General features: G+C 43.6%; 1 protein-coding gene across 1 annotated transcript in view; it reads right to left on the reverse strand.

Moving 5' to 3' along the window:
• The window catches only part of LOC148147019 (uncharacterized), a 205,592-nt gene that overhangs the window by 139,085 nt on the left and 43,484 nt on the right, over window positions 1–23,023 (reverse strand). The window contains exons 3-4 of the mRNA XM_087996851.1: window positions 17,478–17,548; window positions 4,747–4,962 (exon numbers count right to left, since the gene is read on the reverse strand). Coding sequence (XP_087852977.1) covers window positions 4,905–4,962; window positions 17,478–17,548 — 129 coding nt within the window. The 3' untranslated portion in view covers window positions 4,747–4,904. The remainder of the gene's footprint in view (window positions 1–4,746; window positions 4,963–17,477; window positions 17,549–23,023) is intronic.

The following is a 23,023-nucleotide window of genomic DNA, read 5'->3' on the forward strand; positions in this document are numbered from 1 at the left end:
CAGCATGTGCAGTCCTTACTTTCTGCTCCCTGCAAGCCTACTTTATCCCCACTTTTAGCGATCAGACATTTTCCTTCCCTGCCCCGAGGTGTCATAACAAATGTCACCAAAAGGAAATACACCAAACAATAAAGAATATAATATTTCTAATCACTTATCACTGAGTAAAAATGAAGTCACTATAACCCTGGAAGGCAGTACGGCTGATCTGTCATGACAGAAAAAGCGGTGGTTTAACCTCAGGTGAGGGACAAGTTTGAAAAGGTGGAGCCTTCAAGGTAACCTCAGCAGATGAAGGAATTGAGTCTGCGCTGTTGGCATCACAGCATTGCAAACCAGCAATCCAGCCAACCGAAATAACAATATTTATTACAGCATCTGCAACGACATGGGAGAGAGAAAGGGTTACACCAAGCAAGTATTTGGAGCATCAACCAACAAGCTGAACGAAAATGATGATTCTCAAAAAACAGATGGTCAGTTAGACTCAATGTACAAATTGGAGACAGGCCCTTTATCCATGCTGAAGAAGGGCTTATGCCCGAAACGTCGATTCTCCTGTTCCTTGGATGCTGCCTGACCTGCTGCGCTTTTCCAGCAACACATTTTCAGCTTTATCCATGCTGACCAGATATTCTAAATTAATCTAGTCTCATTTGCCAGCATTTGGCCCATATTACTTTAAACCCTTCCTATTGATATACCCATCTGGATGCTTTTATAATCTTGTAATTCTAGCTGCCTCCACCACCACCTCTGGCGGCTCATTCCATACATGCGTGAAAAATTTGCCTTAGTTCCCTTTTAAATCTTTCCTCTCTCACCTACGCTGTCTAGTTTTCGACTCCCCTATCTTGGGGAAAAGACCTTGGCTCTTCACCCTATTCATGCCCCTTCTAATTTAATATTTTGAAGATTATCCTTCAGTCTCTCTCGATAACTCAAAACCTTCAATCCGAACAACATTCTTGTAAAACTTTTCCGAACCTTTTCAAGTTTCACAACACACCAGCACTGAATGCATTCTTCCAAAAGTGGCCTCATCAATATCCTGTACAGCCACAACATGACATCCCAACTCCTACACTCGATGCACTAACCAATAAAGGCAAGCATACCAAACGGCTTCCTCACCACCCGGTCTGATTGAAATTCCGCTTTCATGGAACTACGAACCTGCACCCCAAGGTCTCTTTCTTCGGCAACACTGACCAGGACCTTTCCGTTAAGTCCTGCATGATCTGCCTTACCAAAATGCAGTTCTTCACATTTATCTAAATTAATTTGATCTGAAAAAAAACACCAGTAGTTTAGCACATCATCCCCATCTAATTATGTATTAAATATGCTAAACCTGAATCAAACCTTGCTTAAACCACACGTAGATATTGTGTGCAGGGTGATCACCATACAATAAATAGAAAAAGAGAAACAGAAGTGGGTACACGGACAAGATTGACAAGGTGGATCACAGAAATGTATGCGTTTAAGTGTCAGCAAAAGATTGACAGGCTTCATCTCTCTTCTCTGAAAGGAGGCCATAAAGGAACGTGATAGAGGACTTTAAAATGATGAGAGGATTTAACCGACTGGTTACAGATAGAATGTTTCCTTTCAAATGGAAGAGTATACCTTGCGTCACAAAGACATCACCAAGAAATCCAACAGGGAGACATGGGAGTTCTGCAGAATTGAATAACAAAAATGAAGCACAGGGAGTGGTTGAATCCAATCTCATACGTGTGTTTGAGGGGAAGATAGACAAGATAAGAGGCACAGAAGAATAGAGGGTTAGAATAATAGATGAGCAAAGGTGACAGGAGACTCGAGTGGAGCAGTAACACTGATGTGAACTGTTTGGAACAAATCATAGATTTCCTACAGTGTTGGAACAGGCCATTTAGCCCATTGAGTCTACAATGACCCTTCGAACAGCGTCCCACCCAGACTCACTCGCCTATGCTTTCCTTGTAACCCTGCATTTCCCATGGCTCATTCATTAGCCTGCACATCCCTCGGTACAATGGACAATTTAGCATGGCCAATCCACCTAACCTGCACATTTGTGGACTGCGGAAGGAACCCCACGCAGACACGTGGAGAATGTGCAAACTCCACACAGACAGTCACCTGAAGGTGGAATCGAAACTTGGTTCCTGGCATTGAGAGGCACGGTGCCGGGTTTTTGGCACTTTGAGACCATTGAGCATGGTACCTCTTTAATTAGGCCTCTTTGCATCCTCTATCGTTTATATAATCTTCTTCATAGGATAAAAGAAAACTTCCACAATGATATAAAGCTGATAATTCCACCAGGAAGAACAATTACTGCAACATTTGCATGGATCTCCAGTTTCCCACCACAAATATTGAAAGGCAAAGCAAGCTTGGCACTCGTGAACATTTTCACATTGCAATTCAATTCTGAGACTGTTACACCAGGGCGATGGGGTAAAAAAAAGATGAGGGGAAGAAAAACACTTCACGACTTGGGGAGCAGTCGCAGTAAGGTTTTTCTGGTGTGGGAGATCAGAACAAGGGGTCATAATTTTAAAACCAATGCTAAACCATTCAGGAAAGGTCTTTCGTACATGGGGTTGTGCGAATCCCAATATCTACCCTTTCTTACCCCTCCCCGTTTTGGTCCATTCAAAAAGAAAATATGTTAGGCTTTGACTAAATTGAAAAGTTAAAAGTTTAGACAGATTGTTTTGGTTTTTGGGAATGATTATTCAGAGAAACAGACCATGGAAGGTAGATGCAGATCAATTTTAAAATAATTATTATTACTCTAAAAGAAAGGATTATTGCTAAATGTAAACAAATGAGTGGCTCAACAACCTAGTCCCATTCCTATGTACATGATCAACTGCAAGTATGTTTGGACACCTTTGTAGGATATGCTGATAGCAGGTAGGAGCCAGATTACAAGGAGCGAAAGAACAGAAGCACATATGCATTCGGCTGAAAGCTCAATGTCTTGTGCTGTCATTTCTACAGAATGCAGAATAAAACGTGATATCTATGAATACAAAGGATGTTATTCTCAGCAGCAGGTATTTCTGCATACAGAGGTTTAGGTTACAAAGATTTGACCTCGACATAAATAAACATCTGCACATATTCTCAATTTAACAAAAGTATTGAGTCTCAAGTTGATATTTGTCACGAGCAGACAAATCATTCTCATATCTTTTCTGTAACATCCTAAAAGAAATGATATTGTAATGGCAAGGTAGACTAGAAACTTTGCTGATAGCAATCATGGATTAACAGAAGTTTTACAGAACGCTTTTGAAGTGTAACAAAATCAAATTAATATATACAATGTAAGCTAAATCTTCTTTGAACATTAATCCTACTTACATAGAACATTACAGTACAGTACAGACCCTTTGGCCCTTGATGCTGCGCCGACCTGTGAAAACATTCTAAAGCCCATCAAACCTACATTATTCCATTACCAATCATATGTTTTTCCAATGACCATCTAAATGTCCTTAAAGTTGCTGAGTCGACTACTTTTACAGGCAGTGCATTCCACACCCCTTTAACTCCGAGTAAAGAAACTACCTCTGACATCTGTCTTATATCTATCACCCCTCAAATTAAAGCTATGTCTGCTCGTGCCAGCCATTTCCATCTGAGGAAAAAGGCTCACTCTGTCCACTCAATCTAATCCTCCAACATTCTTATATGTCTCAATTAAGTCACCTCTCAATCTTCTCTCTAATGAAAATAATCTCAATTTCCTCAGCCTTTCCTCATAAGACCTTCCCTCCATACCAGTTTACACCCTAGTAAATCTCCTCTGCACCATTTCTAAAGTTTCCACATCTTTTCTATAATGCAGTGACCAGAACTGTACCCAATACTCCAAGTGTGGTCGCACGAGGGTTTTCTACAGCTGCAACATTACCCCATGGCGCCGAAACTCAGTCCTTCGCCCAATAAAAGATAACACACGGTATGACTTCTCAACAACCCTAGCAACATAGGTGGCAACTTTAAGAGATCTATGTACATGGACAAGAGATCTCTCAGCTCATCTACATTGCCAAGGATCTTACCATTATTCCAGTACTCTTTATTTCTGTTGCTCCTTCCTAAGTGAATCACACTTTTCTGCATTAAACCCTCAGCCGAGCTCTGCAGCTTATCTATATCCCCTGAAACCTACAACATCTTTCAGCGCTCTCCACGACTCCACTGACCTTATTTACTCAGCCCTCGATGCCCTCATCTAGGTCTTTTATAAAAATGGCAAACAGTAGTGGACCCAAATAAAATCCTTGCGGTACATCACTCGTTACTGAACATTTCCCATCAGCCACCAGCCTCTGTCTTCTTTCAGCTAGCCAATTTCTGATCCAAACCACTAAATCACCCACAATCCCATGCCTCCGTATTTTGTGGAATAGTCTCCCGTGGGTATGCTTATCAAATGCTTTACTGAAATCCACAGACACCACAGCAATTGTTTTAACCTCATCCAGCTGTTTGGTCACTTTCTCAAAATAACTCAATAAGGTTTGTGAGGCATGACCTAACGTTCACAAAACTGTATTGACTATTACTAATCAACTTATTCCTTTCGGGATGATTATAAATCCTTTCTCTTATAACCTTTTCAAACAGTTTTCCCACAACCGAAGTAAGGTTCACTGGTCTATAATTAGCAGGGTCTTCTCCCCTTCTTTAACAAGGAATCAACATTCGCTACCCTCAATTCTTCTGGTACTATACCTGTAGACAATGACGATATAAAGATGAAAGCCAAAGGCTCGGCAATGATCTCCCTGGCATCCCAGACAATCCGAGGATTAATGCAATCCAGCCCAGGGAATATACATTTTTTCACATTTTCCAGAATTGTGAACATCCGCATGAACCTCAATCCTCATCTAGTAGTCTGCATCGCAGTATTCTCTTCGACCACACTGCCTTTTTCCAATGTGAATGCTGACAAAGAAAAAAAAAATTTAGTGCTTCCCCATCTCCTCGGACTCCACGCTCAACTTCCCAACACTATCCTTGATTGGCTCTAATCTTTATTTAGTCATTCTTTTATTCCTGATATATCCATAGAAAGCTTTATGGTTTTCCTTGATCCTGTCTGACAAAGACTTCTCGAGTCTCCTCCTGGCTTTTCTTAGCTCTCTCTCTAGGTCGTTTATGGTTAACTTGTAACTGTTAAGATTCCTAACTGAGCTTCGCGTCACTTCCTAACATAAGCATTTTCTCCCTCTTGACAAGAGATTCAAATTCTTTATTAAACCGTGGCTCCTACACATGATATATTGATGTTCTAATTTACAGACAACTTGGGTAAATCTGCCCAGGAAGATCACACATTTTCACCACTGCTGAATAAGCAACTAAACCAAAAAGAGAATGGTCATGGTTTAAGATTTTGTGAAACAGCAAATTCTTCTTGATATTTTATAATTTTAATGCCCCAAAACGCTTGTCATACTCAAATTGGAGAAAATTTATTTCAACTAAATATTGTTTATGGACACAAAATTAAAAAGGGTACTTTAAAAGAAAATCTGCAATAAAGAGTTGGTGTCAGTAAAAGTGTCCACAAAGATGTTAAGCAGCCATAACGTCTCAACTAATGCATGCATAGTCTTTGAAGAAGAAAATCTTCTGCCCACAGCTAGTCTGGCATATGTGACCATAATATCATGGCAGCATGGTTGGCATGCACACCATATATGCCAAGGAATGACCTGCTCATGCAATCGTTTTGATATTAAGAGATATTATCATCACTGATTTCCTCACGATTAACACGATAGAGTTAACCTCGACCTGAAACTGAACCGGAACAGCTATATAACATTATGTCAACAAAAACAGGTCAGAGGCTGAAATTTTTACCCTTAGTAACTCACTTCCTGTCTCCCCAGTACATGCCCAAGAAAGATAACACCAGATAGGATGTAGCAACCCGCATGATCAGCACCGCATTCACCAACCTATACATTCACTCCCTTCACCAATAAACAGTGAGAGATATGTGCACTATATGATCACTGCAGCAACTCACTAAACTCCGTCAACAGCATCTTCAAAGCCTGCGACCTCTGCCACCTAAAATGACACAGGCATGTAGAGAACATGGTAACACCATTATAGAGTCATGGAGATGTACAGCATGGAAACAGACCCTTCGGTCCAACCTGTCCATGCCGAGCAGATATACCAACCCAATCTAGTTCCACCTGCCAGCAGCCGACCCATATCCCTCCAAACCCTTCCTATTCATATACACATTCAAATGCCTCTTAAATGTTGCAATTGTACCAGCCTCCACCTCTTCCTCTGGCAGCTCATTCCATACACATACCACCTTCTGCGTGAAAACATTGCCCCTCAGGTCTCTTGTATATCTTTCCCCTCTCATCCTAAACCTATGCCCTCTACTTATGGATTCCCTGACCCCAGGGAAAAGACTTTGCCTATTTACCCTATCCACGCCCCTCATAATTTTGTAAACCTCTATAAGGTCACCCCTCAGCCTGTGACGCTCCAGAGAAAACAGCCCCAGCCTGATCAGCCTCTCCCTGTAGCTCAAATCCTCAAACCCTGGCAACATCCTTGTAAATTTTTTTCTGAACCCTTTCAAGTTTCACAACAGCTTTCTGATAGGAAGGAGACCAGAACTGCACGCAATATTCCAACAGTGGCCTAACCAATGTCATGTAAAGCCGCAACATGTCCTCCCAACTCCTGTACTCAATACTCTGACCAATAAAGGTAGAGCATACCAAACGCCTTCTTCACTATCCTACCTACTTGCGACTCCACTTTCAAAGAGCTATGAACCTGCATTCCAAAGTCTCTTTGTTTAGCATCACTCCCTAGGACCTTACCAATAAGTGTATAAGTTCTGCCAAGATTTGCTTTCCCAAAATGCAGCACCTCGCATTTATCTGAATTATACTCCATCTGCCACTTCTCAGACCATTGAATCATCTTATCAAGATCCTGTTGTAATCTGCGGTAACCCTGTTTGCTGTCCACGACACCTCCAAATTTGGTTTGATCTGCAAACTTACTAACTGTACCTCTTATGTTCTCATCCAAATCATTTATGAAAATGACAAAAAGTAGAGGTCCCAGCACCGATCCGTGTGGCACTCCACTGGTCACAGGCCTCCAGTCTGAAAAACAACCCTCCACCACCACCACCACACTCCATCTTCTACCTTTGAGCCAATTCCGAATCCAAATGTCTAGTTCTCCCTGTATTCCATGAGATCTAACCTTGCTAATTAGTCTCCCATGGGGCACCTTGTTGAACGCCTTACTGAAGTCCATATAGGTCACATCTACTGCTCTGCCCTCATCAATCCTCTTTGTTACTTCAACAAAATCAATCATGTTTGTGAGACATGACATCCCACGAACAAAGCCGTGTTGACTCTCCCTAATCAATCCTTGACTTTCCAAATACATATCCATCCTGTCCCTCAAGATTCCCTCCAACAACTTGCCCACCAACAAGGTCAGGTTCACCGGTCTATAGTTCCCTGGCTTGTCTTTACCACCCTTCTTAAACAGTGGCACCACGTTTGCCAACCTCCAGTCTTCCGGCACCTCACCTGTGACTATCGATGATACAAATGTCTCAGCAAGAGGCTCAGCATTCACTTCTCTCGATTCCCACACAGGTCTCGGGTACACATGATCAGATCCTGGGGATTTAACCACTTTTACCTGTTCCAAGACATCTAGCACTTCCTCCTCATCTATTTCCCTACAGTCTGTATCTTCCATATCGTTTTGCACAGTAAATACTGATGCAAAATATTCATTTAGTATTTCCTCCATTTTCTGTGGCTCCACACAAAGGCCGCCTTGCTGATCTTTGAGGGGACCTATTTTCTCCCTAGTTACCCTTTTGTCCTTCATATATTTGTAAAAACCTTTGGATTCTTCTTAAATGTATTTGCCAAACCTAACTCATGTCCCCTTTTTGCCCTCCGATGTTCCTCTTAAGTACACTCTTGCTTCCTTTATAGTCTAAGGATTCACTGTATCTATTCTGTCAATACCTAACATATGCTTCCTTCATTTTCATAACCAAACCCTCTATTTCTTTAGTCATCCAACATTCCCTATACCTACAGCGTTTCCTTTCACCCTGACAGGAATATACTTTCCCTGGATTCTTGTTATGTCATTTCTGAAGGCTTCCAATTTTCCAGCCGTCCCTTTACCTGCGAACATCTGCCTCCTATCAGCTTTCGAAAGTTCTTGCCTAATACCGGCAAAATTTGCCTTTCTCCGATTTAGAACTTCAACTTTTACATGTAGTGTATCCTTTTCCTTCGCGATTTTAAAACGAATAGAATTATGGTCGCTGGCCCCAAAGTGCTCCCCCACTGACACCTCAGTCACCTGCTCTGCCTTATTTCCCAAGAATAGGCTACGTTTTGCACCTTCTCTAGTACGAATATCCACATACAGAATCTGAAAATTGTTTTGTACGCACTTAAGAAATTCCTCTCCATCTAAACCTTTAACACTATGGCAGTCCCAGACTATGTTTGGAAAGTTAACATCTCCTACCATAACTACCCGATTGTTCTTACAAATAGCTGAGATCTACTTACAAGTTTGTTTCTCAATTTCCCTCTGACTATTAGGGGGTCTATAATACAATTCCAATAAGGTTATCATCCCTTTCTTTTTTCTCAGTTCCACTCAAATAACTTCCCTGGATGTATTTCCGTGCATATCCTCCCTCAGCACAGCTGTCATGCTATCCCTTATTAAAAATGTCACTCTCCCTCCTCTCTTGCCTCCCTTTTTATCTTTCCTGTAGCATTTGTATCATGGAACATTAAGCTGCCAGTTCTGCCCATCCCTGAGCCAAGTTTCTGTAATTGCTATGACGTCCCAGACTCATTCCTATCTCCAGATCCTTCTGCCCTATTTAAGGAGATATTTCCAAAGAGGAAGTGGTCTCTTTATTCATTTGACCACAGTGTACTACCTCACATATGGGTGAAGGTTAATCTTGCACAGCTTTGACTGCAATATTCCCTTAACCAAATCTTCCCAACAGTAGGTTTTCCTAAAAACAAAACTCCAATATATTAATGTACTTAATCTTGTCAACGATTTCTTATTAGAAAAGCACTAACTGTCCAGTTCAATTTTGAACAAACATCCTCTGCTACAGTTATTAAAATGTCACAAGCCGACCTACAACCACTATTTGTCATTGTATTGTATCCTTTGTACATCGTCATTGTATCCTTGAGGTCTATAAAATGGTCAAAGGATTGAACAAGTAGATGCACAGAAGATGATTCAATCTAAAATGAGGAGTCGTAAGTTTACATTAAAGGGGAAGTTGGATGGATTACTTCCCTTAGAGGATGTGGGATCCAGTGGAATTCACTACCCCAAAACAATGCGACATTAAGTAAATTTACGTAGGAGACACACAGATTATTAATTAGTAATGGGTTGAAGAGTTAAGTAGAGTTGTCAGAAAAGTGGTGTTCAGTCCAAGATGAGATTAGCCATGAATGTCTCAAATGGTAGAGCAGGTGCAAAGGGCTTTTTTTAATAATCCTGCTCCTAATTCTAATGCTCTTCTGTTCTTATGTCAAAAGGAGGCAGTAAGAAGAATGGACTAATACAAGGTGTTTAATGGGCATGGTATTGGAAAGTCTATGGTGACAGGCTTTTTGATTTGGTGGCGTGAGCCACAATATCTCTACAGTAGTGTCAGCACACCAGCTGGACCCAGCACTGTGGCTGAAAAGAATAGAAGCGTAGTCATACAACATGGAAACAAACCCTTCGGTCCAACTAGTCCATGCCAACCAAATTTCCCAAAACATGCTAGTGCAGTTTGTCTGCATTTGGCCCATATTCCTCAACCATTCCTATTCATGTAGTTCTTCAAATATCTTTTCAATGTTGTAACTGAACTTGCACCTACCACTTCCTCTGGCCGTTCATCCCGAGTTCCAAACAATCTGTGAAAAAGTTGGAAACTGATAGTTTAATTGTTGACAACGGTGTGTGAATCGCTGGGGATTATTGTTCGTTCAAGACCACACCTTGCTGAGCACAGCTCAGGATCTCAAGAGATTCCTAAATGTGGCTTGGGACTCCTTGTGGGTTATCACAGGCTGCTCAAGGCCTTGTGTTTGCGCAGTGCAGCTATCTATGGGTGGGGATGTTGTGATCCTTTGCAGAATCTTTCTCCAATTATCCATTTCTAGCCTCTAACTTATTCTCTCCTCCCTAGCTTTCAGCCTGAAGCTCCTTCACAAAACACCATGCAGCCTTTGTCTCGAAACCCACAGTCGCCAAAACTCCCACCATCAAATTCTGAGTGTTTACTATTGACTAGAAATTGGAGTGGACTATCCATATAACTATTGTAAATAAACTACCCTCCCCCGAATCTCTGAAGCCTGTCTGCCATCTACATGACACAACTCAGGAGTGCAATAGAATATTCGCTATTGTCTAGGTTTGGGTGCAGTTCCATGAACGTTCAACTTGACAGCATCAGAAAAAAGCAGACTGGTTGATTGGCTTCCACATTCACTCTCCCCTCCACTGATGCCCAGAGCAGCACTATGTACTATCTAAAAGATACATTAATTACATCAATTCATAATACTTCGATTGTATCTTCCAAACCTATGACCAATACCAACAAAATGAAAACGGAAGCAGATTCATGGTAACACCACCTCCTGCAGGTTCCCTTCCAACCCACTACCATCTGGAGCTGAAAATCTTTCAGGGGTCCTGAAGTGTCATTGAGCCAAAATTCTGGAACTCCCTCCCAACAGCACTACCAATAGGCCTACAACCCACATGGACTACAGTGATTCAAAAAGGGAGCTCACCATCACCTTCTCAAGGGCATTAGAATGAGGCAATAAATGTTGGCACAGCTAGTGACACCCACATTCCATAAATGAATTAATTCCTAAACACCTCCTCCTTCCTTCCACAACACCCCCACCCATAGATAGCTGCACTGCGAAAAACACAAGGCCTTGAGCAGCCTGTGATAACCCACAAGGAGTCCCAAGCCACATTTAGGAATCTCTTGAGATCCTGAGCTGTGCTCAGCAAGGTGTGGTCTTGAACGAACAATAATCCCCAGCGATTCACACACCGTTGTCAACAATTAAACTATCAGTTTCCAACTTTTTCACAGATTGTTTGGAACTCGGGATGAACGGCCAGAGGAAGTGGTAGGTGCAAGTTCAGTTACAACATTGAAAAGATATTTGAAGAACTACATGAATAGGAATGGTTGAGGAATATGGGCCAAATGCAGACAAACTGCACTAGCATGTTTTGGGAAATTTGGTTGGCATGGACTAGTTGGACCGAAGCGTTTGTTTCCATGTTGTATGACTATGCTTCTATTCTTTTCAGCCACAGTTACATTTTGCAATTGTCCTAAACTATGTTGTAATTGAACAAGTCAATGGAGGCTTTTGACACCAGGGCCACAGTACTCTGTAGCTAAGGTATTGAGTAGTAACTGCAATTTCGTCTAGCAATAATATCACAGAGCCATCAGCTCCCTACTGGGACCTTCAGTATTTGTTGTTTTCAGTACTAAAGAACTATGTTATGCATTATTTTTGTACTCTGTAATAGCATCCACAATAAACACAAAAAGTCCACCTCCAGTCATGATGTTTGACTCTGGATGACTCAGACAGACTGGCTAATGAATGCCCTACTTCTGCTCCGATTTCTTGAGACTCCATTTCATGTTTTTTTGTCTCCAAAGAAGAGCGTGCTAAAGATCTCAGATGTTGTGAAAAGGAGTGAAAATGGGGTGTTTTCAAATCAGATGGCATTGCTTCATCAATCACAGCTATGTAGCCATGAGTAGGAAGGCAATTTCCTCCATGAATAAAGGAAATCTACTGCAGAGCTCACACAAAGGGACTTCTTACCTTCAGTAAACTCTCCTATCACATTACCCAATATTGCACCCTCAGCTGTTTACTTGTTTGTTTACTTCCAGACATGACTATTTCATTGTTCTCTTGACTGAACTTTCATAAACTTCAACACATTCAAAAACTCCACTGACCGCGCCTTCATACCAAGCTCCTTTTACCCATTATCCCCGTGTTTGTTGATTCAGGACTTGCCAAAACTAAAAATTAAAAATCACACAGGATCTCGACCAGCAGGTTTATTTGGAAGCACTAGCTTTGCTGCTTCTTCATCCGGTGGTTGTGCTATGATGCTGTGTGCTTTTTAACATTGTCCCTCACTCTTGGAACGATGAATATCAGCAAAAGCAGGAAGTACTGCGCATGTTCTCGCCAACAAAGGGGCCCCGGGTGATTGATATCAGCGCCGGACCAATGAAAGGACGGTGGGCGGTGCTAGTGTACCTGTCGGGGCGGTTGGTCCTCCAACCAATCAGAATGAGGGGTGGAACTACACTGATCACCCTCGCGCGCAGCATAGAGTCGCTGTCGTGACTGCTCGGGAAGTTATGGAGCGAAACGATACAGTAAGGAAAGAAATAAACAGAAGGAAACGGGAGAAAAAAGTGTGCTATGAAAGGAGAGGTTTTACAAACAAATTGTGCACGTCGGAAAACACAAATCTGAACGTCCCAGTCCCTTGTTTGCAGTAAACGGGGATTTGCCTCAGCACGGCTGCAGGTCTGAGTGCGCGCCGCCAGCTTTAATCGGGCAACGATTCACTGGACACGTGCGCGGCCGCCAGCTTTGTACAGGGCAAAGTTCAGCCAGACGCATGTGCAGCTTTCTCGAGGATTTACACAGAGTACATTCAAACCCAGGGAAATGAATGGTTTTTGTCTGGATTTGTTTCGTCATTCATTTCAATGATTTAGATGTCAACATAGGAGGTTTGCAGGTCATAAAAAATTGGAGGTATTGTGGACAGTGAAGAAGGTTACATCACAGTACAATGGGATATTGATCAAATGGGATTTAATTTAGATAAATGTGAGGTGTTGCATTTTGGAAAGACGGATCAGGGCAGGATTTATACACTTAATAGCAAGGTCCTGGAGAGTCTTGCAGAACAAAGAGACTTTGGAATGCAGGTTGATAGTTCCTTGCAAATCAAGCCACAGGTAGATAGAATAGTGAAGAACGTGTTCAGTATATTTTCCTTTATTGGTTAGAGCACTGAATGTAGAATGTGAGAGGGCATGTTGCTGTACAGGACATTGGTTAGGCCAATTTTGGAATATTGTGTACAATTCTGGCCTGCCTCCTATCAGAATGGTGCTGTGAAACTGGAAAGGTTTCAGAAAAGATTTACAAGGAGGACCAGTTGCAATACCAAACAACCCAGATGGCTGCCTTCTTCAAAGACCGCAATTTCCCCCAGACGTGGTCGACGAAGCTCTCCACCGCATCTCCTCCACTTCCCTCTCCTCCGCCCTTGAGCCCCGGCCCTCCAATCGCCACCAGTACAAACCCCACTGGTCCTCACCTACTACCCCACCAACCTCCATATAAATTGTATCAACCATCGTCATTTCCACCACCTCCAAATGGACCTCACCACCAGGGATATATTTCCCTCTCCTCCCCTATCAGTGTTCCGAAAAGACCACTCCCTCCGTGACTCCCTCATCAGGTCCACACCCCCCCACCAACCCAAAGAAGGCGGTGCTGAGTTCGAGGGATTTGACTGAGACAAGGTGGGGGGAGGGGAAATGAGGAAACTGGAGAAGTCTGCGTTCATCCCTTGTGGTTGGAGGGTTCCCAGGCAGAAGATGAGGCGCTCTTCCTCCAACCGTCGTGTTGCCATGGTCTGGCGATGGAGGAGTCCAAGGACCTGCATGTCCTTGGTGGAGGGGGAGTTAAAGTGTTGGGCTACAGGGTGGTTGGGTTGGTTGGTCTGGGTGTCCCAGAGGTGTTCTCTGAAACGTTCCGCAAGTAGGCGGCCTGTTTCCCCAATATAGAGGAGGCAACATCGGGTGCAGTGGATGCAATTGATGATGTGTGTGGAGGTGCAGGTGAATTTGTGGCGGATATGGAAGTGTCCCTTGCGGCCTTGGAGGGATGTAAGGGGGGTGGTGTGGGCGCAAGTTTTGCATTTCTTGCGGTTGCAGGGGAAGGTGCCGGGCGTGGAGGTTGGGTTGGTGGGGGGGTGTGGACCTGATGAGGGAGTCACGGAGGGAGTGGTCTTTTCGGAACGCTGATAGGGGTGGGGAGGGAAATATATCACTGGTGGTGCGGTCCGTTTGGAGGTGGCGGAAATGACGGCAGATGATACGTTGTACATGGAGGTTGGTGGGGTGGTAGGTGAGGACCAGTGGGGTTCTGTCCTGGTGGCGGTTGGAGGGGCGGGGCTCAAGGGCGGAGGAGCGGGAAGTGGAAGAGATGCGGTGGAGGGCATCGTTGACTACGTCTGGTGGGAAATTGCGGTCCTTGAAGAAGGAGGCCATCTGGATTGTACGGTTTTGGAACTGGTCCTCCTGGGAGCAGATGCGGCGGAGACGAAGGAATTGGGAAAATGGGATGGCGTTTTTACAGAGGGCAGGGTGGGAGGAGGTGTAGTCTAGGTATCTGTGGGAGTCGGTAGGTTTATAGTAGATGTCCGTGTTGATTCGGTCACCCGAGATAGAAATGGAAAGGTCTAGGAAGGGGAGGGAGGAGTCTGAGACGGTCCAGGTGAGACGGTCTTGTCTGAGACCTTTCAAGTTTCACAACATCATTCCGAGAACAGGGAGATTGGAACTGAAAACAGAGTTCCAGATGAGCCTTAATCAATGTCTTTTGCAGCCACAATATGACTTCACAAACATTTGCATTCAATGCATTGACCAATAACGGAGAGCGTACCAAACGCTGCATTCACTACCCTGCCTACCTGACACTCGACTTTCCAGGAAATATGAACCTGCACTCCAAGGTTTCTTCGTTCAGCAACGCTCCCCAGGACCTTACCATTAAGTGAACAAGTCCTGCCCTGATTTGCCTTTCCAAAATACAAGCACTTCGCATTGATCTAAATTCAGCTCTGTCGACCATTCCTCAGCCTCAGCCTATTGGTTCATCGGACCAAGTTCGCATTTTAATCTGAACTAACCTTCTTCACTGTCCACTACATTTCCAATCTTGGAGTCTTCTGTAAATCTACCTCATATATTCACATCCAAGTCATTTATATAAGGACCCCGCATACTGTTGCTCACAGGCCTCCAGTCCACAAAACAACCCTCCGTTACCCTCTGTCTCCTACCTTCAAGACAATTTTGTATCCAAATGGCTAGTTTTCCCTGCATTCCCTGTATCTAACTTTCCTAACCAGACTGCTTTGTGTAACATTGTTGAATGCCTTTCTGAAGTCCATTTTGACAGCGTCCTTCATTAACCTTCATCTGCCTTCATTATCCTTCTTTATCACCTCTTCAAAAGACTCAACCAAGTTAGTGAGACGATTTCCTCCGCAAAAAAAGCCGTGTTCACACTCCTTAATCATTCCAGGACTTTTCAAACACAAGGACTTATGCCAGAGGCGTCGATTCTCCTGCTCCTTGGATGCTGCCTGGCCTGCTGCGCTTTTCCAGCAACACATTTTTCTGCTCAAACACATGTAAATCCTATTCCTCAGATTCCCTTGCAACAATTCGCCTACCATTGACTTCAGACTCGCTGTTCTCTTGTTCCCTGGCATTCCCTTACCATTTTAAAACAATAATGGCACCAGTCTTTCAGCACTTCACCTGTCGCTATTGATGAGGCAAATATCTCAGAGACGGGCCCTAGCTTTCCACAATCATCTGAAATACACCTAATCAGTTCCCAGGGCTTTATGCACCTTGGTGTGATTTAAGGTATCCAGTACCTCCTCATCTGTAATTTGAACACTTGTCAAATTATCACTATTATTTCTCCATACTCTAGTTTCCACAACATTCTCTAATAAATAAATGATATAAAATACTCACATAATATCTCTACCACCTCTTGTGGTCCCTTCGATGCCCTTCTTGATCTTTAAGGGGTCCTATTTACTGCCTGTTTATTCTTTTATCCTTGATGTATTTGCTTAATCTCGTTGTATTTTCCTTAAACCGTTTCCTAAAGCTATTTCCTGTCCCCTTTTTGCTCTCCTGATTTCTCTCGAGTATACTCCTTTAAAACGTCATCCTGGACTCCCAATTCCTCCACATCTGCTCCCAGGAGGAGCAATTCCACTCCAGAACAGCCCAGAATGCTTTCCTATTTCAAGGACTGCAATTTCCCTTCCACTTGATCAACAATGCACTCCAATATATATCCTGCACTTCCCGCACCTCCGCCTTTACACCACTCCTCCAACCACAATAGAATATAACCCTGCTGTCTTCCCCTTCATAAAATGCTACTCTCCATATACACTACATTAATCTCAACATAACCTCTGCGATTTCCGCTACCTACAGTCAGATGCTGTTATCAGAGACTTATTTCCCTTCCCACCCCTATCTGCAGACCATTCCCTCTGCGACTCGCTTGTTATGTCCACACCATCCCACCAACACACCCTCCAAAACACAGGACACTCCATTGCCGCGGCAAGAGATTTAAATTCTGCGCCCACACCTCACCCATCACCTCTGTCCAAGGTCCCAAAGAATCTTCTCAAATCAGGCAGAGTTTTCATGCACATCCAAACACCTTATCAACTGCGCCTGGAAACATGGGCAATTTACCATGGCTTATGCACCGAACCTGCGCATCTTTGGACTGTGGGAGGAAACTGGAACACTTGGAGGAAAGCCATGCAGTCACGCGGAGAATGTGCAAACTCCACACAGACAGTTGTCTGAGGTTGGAATCAAACCCAGGTCCCTGTCACTGAGGCAGCTGTGCGAACAACTGAAACACCTGCGCCCACACCTCCACCCCCCCCACTTCTGTTCAAGGCCCCAAAGGATCTTTTCACATTAGATTTTCCGGCACATCCCAACACCTCATCTACTGCATCAGGCCATTATGGTAAATTTAACACGGTTAATCCAACTAACCTACACATCTTTGGACTGTGGGAGCAAACTGGAACACGCAAAGGAAACCCTTACAGACACTGGGGCGAATGTGGAAATTCGAGGCTGGCATTAAAACAAGTTCCCTCATGCTGAGGCAACAGCGCTAACTACTGAGCCACAATACTGTGGGATCTTTGGTGCTGCTGTGCTGCCTCACTGATACCTCAGTCACTCACCCTAACTCATTTCCCAAGAGAAGAGGCATTGATGGCCTGGTGTTATTATCGCCAGACACTAAACCCAGAGACCCAGACAACGATCTGGGGAGCTGGGTTTGAATCCCGCCACGGCAGATAGTGTAATTTGAATTCAATAAAAATATTGAACTAAGAATCGAATGATAACAATGAATTCATTGTCGATTGTTGGGGAAACATCCCCATCTAGTTCACTAATGTCCTTTAGGGAAGAAATCTGCCATCCTTACCTGGTCTGGCCTACATGTGACTCCAGACCCATCGCAAAGTGATAACTGCCCTCTGGGTCCACACCGTCATCCTGTGAATGAATAAAGGAAAAAAAAAGGTCAAGTTTTGTTCCTTCTCTCGTCGGTCCATCCTAGAAATTGAATCAGAAAATTTTCTCGTACATAGTGAACAAATACTTTTCCATCCAAACCCTCAACACTGCTGCACTCTGAGGCTAGCTTTGTAAAGTTAAAACCCTTTATCATTGCAACCATATTATTCTTACAGATAACGGAGATCTCCCAGGAAATTTGTTTCTCAATTCAATGCTGTCTATTGGGGGAAGGTCTATAATACAAACCCAATAAGGCGATCACCCCTTTCTTATGTCTCTGTTCCACCCAAATAGCTTGCCTGGATGTACTCCCAGGAATATCCTCCCTAAGTCCACCCGTAATGTTATCCCTAATCAAAACTGCCAGCCCCCCTACTCTGTGCCTTTCCCTAAACTATAATTGCTATAATATCCCAGTACCATGTTCAAAACCATACCCTGAGCTTATCTGCCTTTCCTGTCAAGCCTCTTGCATTAAAATAAATGCAATGTAACTGGTCAGTCCGACCTCATTCTCTGCCTTGCCCTTGCCTGCCTTGATTATTTGATTTATGAACAGTCCCAGCTTCAGACTTACCTCTTTTCTCACTATCTCTTTGGGTTTACCCTCACTCCCTCACTGGTTTAATTCCTCCCAAGTAGCACGCGCAAATATTCCCTTTCCAGTGCAGGTATAATCCATCCTTCTTGTGCAGGTCAATTCTACACCATAAGAGATTCTAATTATCCTAAAATATGAATCTATATCCCCTACACTAGCTCCTTAGATACTCACTCATTCATCTGCTCTATCCTGCTATTCCTACTTTCACTAGCATGTGGCACCTGGACTAATCCAGATATTACTATCCTTGAGGACCTACTTTTAAAACCTCAGGTTAATTTGCTATATTCTGTCATCACGACCTCATTCTTATCTCTTCCTATGGTATTGGAACCAATGTACAACAACCTCCCTCTCGTCAATGTCCTCTTTGAGAATATTCTGCACCATCTCTGAACCATCCTTGAGGCTGGCAGCACGGCGGCACCATCCCACTCTGATATCTCACTGTCAATTGCAGAAACGCAGCCTGTGCCCCTAACTAGAGAGTCCCCTATCACCATCGATCACCTGGAACATTATATACCTCTCATTACATTACAGCCTGTCTCAGTAGCAGTAACCTGACGGACAATGCTACATTCCACTGAGAGTCTGTGACCTCCTGCATTTTCCAGAACAGCATATCTGTTTGAGATGGGGATAGCCACAGGAGACTGCTGCGCTACTTGACTACCCCTCGGAGCTTTCCTGGAGGTAACCCATCTACCTGACTGTATCTGCAGTATCCGACCATCCGAAGACTGCCATCTATCCCACCCCCTGACCCCTGTCAATTCCTGTTTGCTGTTAACCATCGCTCAAACCGGTCCATGTGATCTGATACGATTTGCAACGACACTTCCTTTAAATATAATCATCAGCATCTTTGAAACTTTTTCCTAACCTCCCACATCTGACAGGAAGGGCACATCACTCTACGAATGGCCATCTCTGCACCATAACAATTTACAGACCAAGAAAAAGGCACAGTCTTTCTGCCATGTTTTTTCAGACTTTTAAAAAACAAATGAGCTCTCTCTCCACAGTCACCGCACTAACAGGAACTTGGCTGTGTCTCAGTAATTTTCCCAGTCACACCGACATTTGAAATATTCGCCCACGGACAGAATGCACACCTTTCCTTCCACATGAAAAAGACAATGATATTCAGATCATCACAGATCAAGTAACTATCAGATCTGCACATGAAGTTCAATTTGAATTACTCAACCGCAAATTAAATTGTAGTTTCCTTGGTCCCACAAATGTTTCAATCTCAGTCTCATAATTTCTCTCATCCGTGAACTGAAATCCAAACCAACCTCCTCACTTCTTTCCTCCACACGCAGTTTTCACACACTCTTTCCTCTCTTTGAATTCAATTTCCGAGTTCCTGTCTGCAGACTAAGAATCAAATCAATGAATCTGTCTCGGAGTCTACCGGATGTTGGTGAATTCTACCCCTCCAGTGTTTGGATTCTGTCACTGTGTAGAGGAGTTAGGAGGTCACGTTTTGGCTGTATATGGCATTGTTGAGGCTAATTTTATAATTCTGCATTCAATTCTATTCTCCCTGATTTCTGAAAGATGTTACCAAGATAGGACTCAACCTTATAATGGCAGGTTCCTGGGAAATGTTGACAAACAAATAGACTGTGCAGTGTGGGTTGATAGTTCCTTGAAGGTAGGCAGGTCAGTGAAGGTGGTGTTTGGTATGCTGGCTGTTATTTGACAGTATACTAAGTATAGGAGTTGGGAGATCATGTTTCGATTGCACAGTTTATTGGTTCGGCCACTTTTGGAATGCTTTCAATTCTGGCTTCCCTGTCATAGGAAAGATGTTGGGAAACGTGAAAGATATCAGAAATGATTTACAAGAGTGTTGCCAGTTTTGCAGCATTTGAACCATGGAGAGGCTAAATAGGCTGAGGTTATGTTCTCTGGCGCTGTGGGGTGGCATTATCGAACTTTATAAAACTGTGAGAAGCAACGATAGGGTGACTAGTCATGGTTTCCTATTTCCCAGGGTAGGGGAGTCCAAAAGTAGAGGGCATAGGTTTAACATGAGAGGGGAACGACTTAAAGGGACTGTAGGGACAACTTGCTTCATGTAGAAGGAGGTGCATGTATAGAATGAGCTGGTTGGCATGGACAAGTAGAACCGAAGGGGCTGTTTCCATTCTGTACGTCTCTATAACTCCGCTTTGCTAAACTTGAAGGGTTTCCAAAATATCTCCAACGTTTATTGTTAGGATTGTGGAGTTAAAGGGAGAGGCTGAATAGGCTGGGGTTTTTTCACTGGCGCGTCAGAGACTGAGGGGTTACCTTATAGAGGAGCACAGATAGGGTGAACAGCCAAAGTCTTTGTTTCCACCTAGTGTCGAGGAGTTCAATGCTAGAGGGTATTGGGTTTAAAGTGAGAGGGGAAAGATTTAAGAGGGACCGAAGGGGCAAACCTTTCAGTCAGAAATTGGTGGGTGTATGGAATGACTTACCATAGGAGTGATGAACACAGGCCGAATTACATTTAAAAGGAGTTGGGAGGAGTACATGAATAGAAAGTGTTCAGAGTGATAAAGGTCAACTGCTTCCAAATGGGACTGGATCAGATTAGGATATCTGGTCCATATGGACGCGTTGGACTGAAGGGTCTGTTTCCGTGCTGTACAGCTCTATGACTCAAAGTTCTTCAGCAAAATGGTGCAAATCGGAAAAAAAAACAAAAAGCGCAGGAGATCATCAGCAGGTCTGGCAGCACCTGAAATGGTGATAGCTGCAGGAAACATAGTCGCCTTAAAGAAGCGTTTGGATTATCACACCAGGCATATGCACTTGATGACCAGTACGGATAAGATTGGGGCATTGTGTTGAAAAGTTTAATACCAGAGACTTTAACACCATTTTATTCTGTTTTTCTCTGTTATTCCCCCTTTGCAGAAGCAGGCAGGATCGGGAAGCAATGGAGAATGTAAATGATGCGTGACCTTCATAGTGAGAGGATTCGAGTAGAGGAGCAGGCATACCTTTCTGGAAGGGCCTTGGTGAGACCACACCTGGAGTATTTTCTGTACTTCTGTTCTCCTTTCCCAAGGAAGGCTATCATGGTTATTGAGAGAGAGTAAAGGAGGGTCACCAGACTGACTCCTCGGATGTGGAGATTGTTAAGAACAGCAGATGCTGGAAATGAGAGTCCATACAATGTGGAACTGGAAAAGCGCAGCATGTCAGGCAGCATTAGAGGAGTAGGAAAGTTGACGTTTTGTGTCAGGACCTTTTGCCAGTTCTGATGAATAGCCCTGACCCGAAACGTCAACTTTGCAGCCCCAGCGTATTCATTTTGGTCATCAAGCACCTATTTATCCTAGTCACAGGTTCTGGCACTGCGTGTAACCGATATTGTAGTGATTGGTGTGATCATCTCAACACTTCTTCAAGGCTACAATGTTTCCTGCATCTGTCACTATTTCAGATGCTGCGAGACCAGCTGAGGATCTCTGGCACTTTTTGTTTTTATTGCAGATTTCCACCATTTTGCTGAAGCACTTCGAGTCAGAGAACTGTACAGCTCCATATTGTGTTGACTCTGATTCCTGGGCTGTCAGGAATGATGCATGAAGAGGGACTCAATCCTCGTTTAATCCTCCTTTCCATTGGCTTTCTGAGCTGCTGACTACATCACTGATATTCTACCTCCCATTCCCTGACCTGAATCTGAGCCATCTACTCTACATTTTAGTTCCCATCCCCCTGCCTAACTAGTTAAAACCACACCAATGGAACTGGCAAAAGCCCCCATGACGAGATTTGTCTCAGCTCTGACCAGGGCTTGTACAAGTTCCACCTAACCTAGAAACAGTCCCAATGCATTTAAGAATCTAAACCATTCTCTGGTATACCATTTCTCCAGCCACACATCCAGCTGATCTATCCTCTTATTCCTGCTCTCACTAGCACATGGCACTGGGAGCAAGTCTGACATTATTACATTTCAGGAGCTACGTTTTACTGTGTTTCTGATCTCCCGACATTCAGCTTACAGTTCCTCATTCTTGTCTGTGTCCCCCACGACCACTGTATGTTTACCCTCCAGCTCCAGAATGTCCGATAGCCGCCCCATGTTATCGTGGATACTCGCACCAGGGAGGTAACATACCATGCTGGATTCATGTCTGTGGCCACAGAAGTGCCTGTATGTACCCCTGACTATTGAATCCCCGTCACTATAGACCTGCCACTCTCTTTCTTCCCATTCTGTGCAGCAGAGCTATCTGTGGTGTCAAGACCCTGGCTGTTGCTGATTTCCCCTGAGGCCACTCCACTCATCCCCCCAACAGAAACCAAAGAGATATACAGTATCTGTTTGAGAAGGGAATAACCACTGGGGACTCTGGCACTCCCTTGCTGAGCCTTGTATTGCTCTGATATCTTTCCATTTCCTTTGTGCCTGTGTATCCCTCACCTGCAGTGCGACTAACTCACTAAACGTGATGTCCACAACATTATCAGTATCGCATATGCCCAACATTGAGTCCACTCACAGCTCCAGGTCGGAAAAGCAGTTTCCCAGCAGATGGATACACTTCCTGCACACATAGTCGTCAGGAACACCTGAAATATCCCTTATTTCTCACATTGTGCAAGAGGAGCACACCACAGACAGAACAGACAAACCTTTCTCCTTCCATAGTTAAATGCCGATTATCTTCAGATCCTGATGACTCCACGTACTATAAAAGCTTGTTTATGAGATATTGTCTCAATTATTTTCAATTAATATTCTATAAAATGAATTCACAAAACAAAACTCACAATCAGTGCAGGATGAATAGTAAAGACAAATATTACATTTGGTATGTGTTTGCTGT

Source organism: Chiloscyllium plagiosum, unplaced genomic scaffold, assembly GCF_037043375.1.
Source record: "Chiloscyllium plagiosum isolate Xiang-an unplaced genomic scaffold, Cpla_swu_hap1 HiC_scaffold_18, whole genome shotgun sequence".
NCBI classification, from domain to species: Eukaryota; Metazoa; Chordata; class Chondrichthyes; order Orectolobiformes; family Hemiscylliidae; genus Chiloscyllium; species Chiloscyllium plagiosum.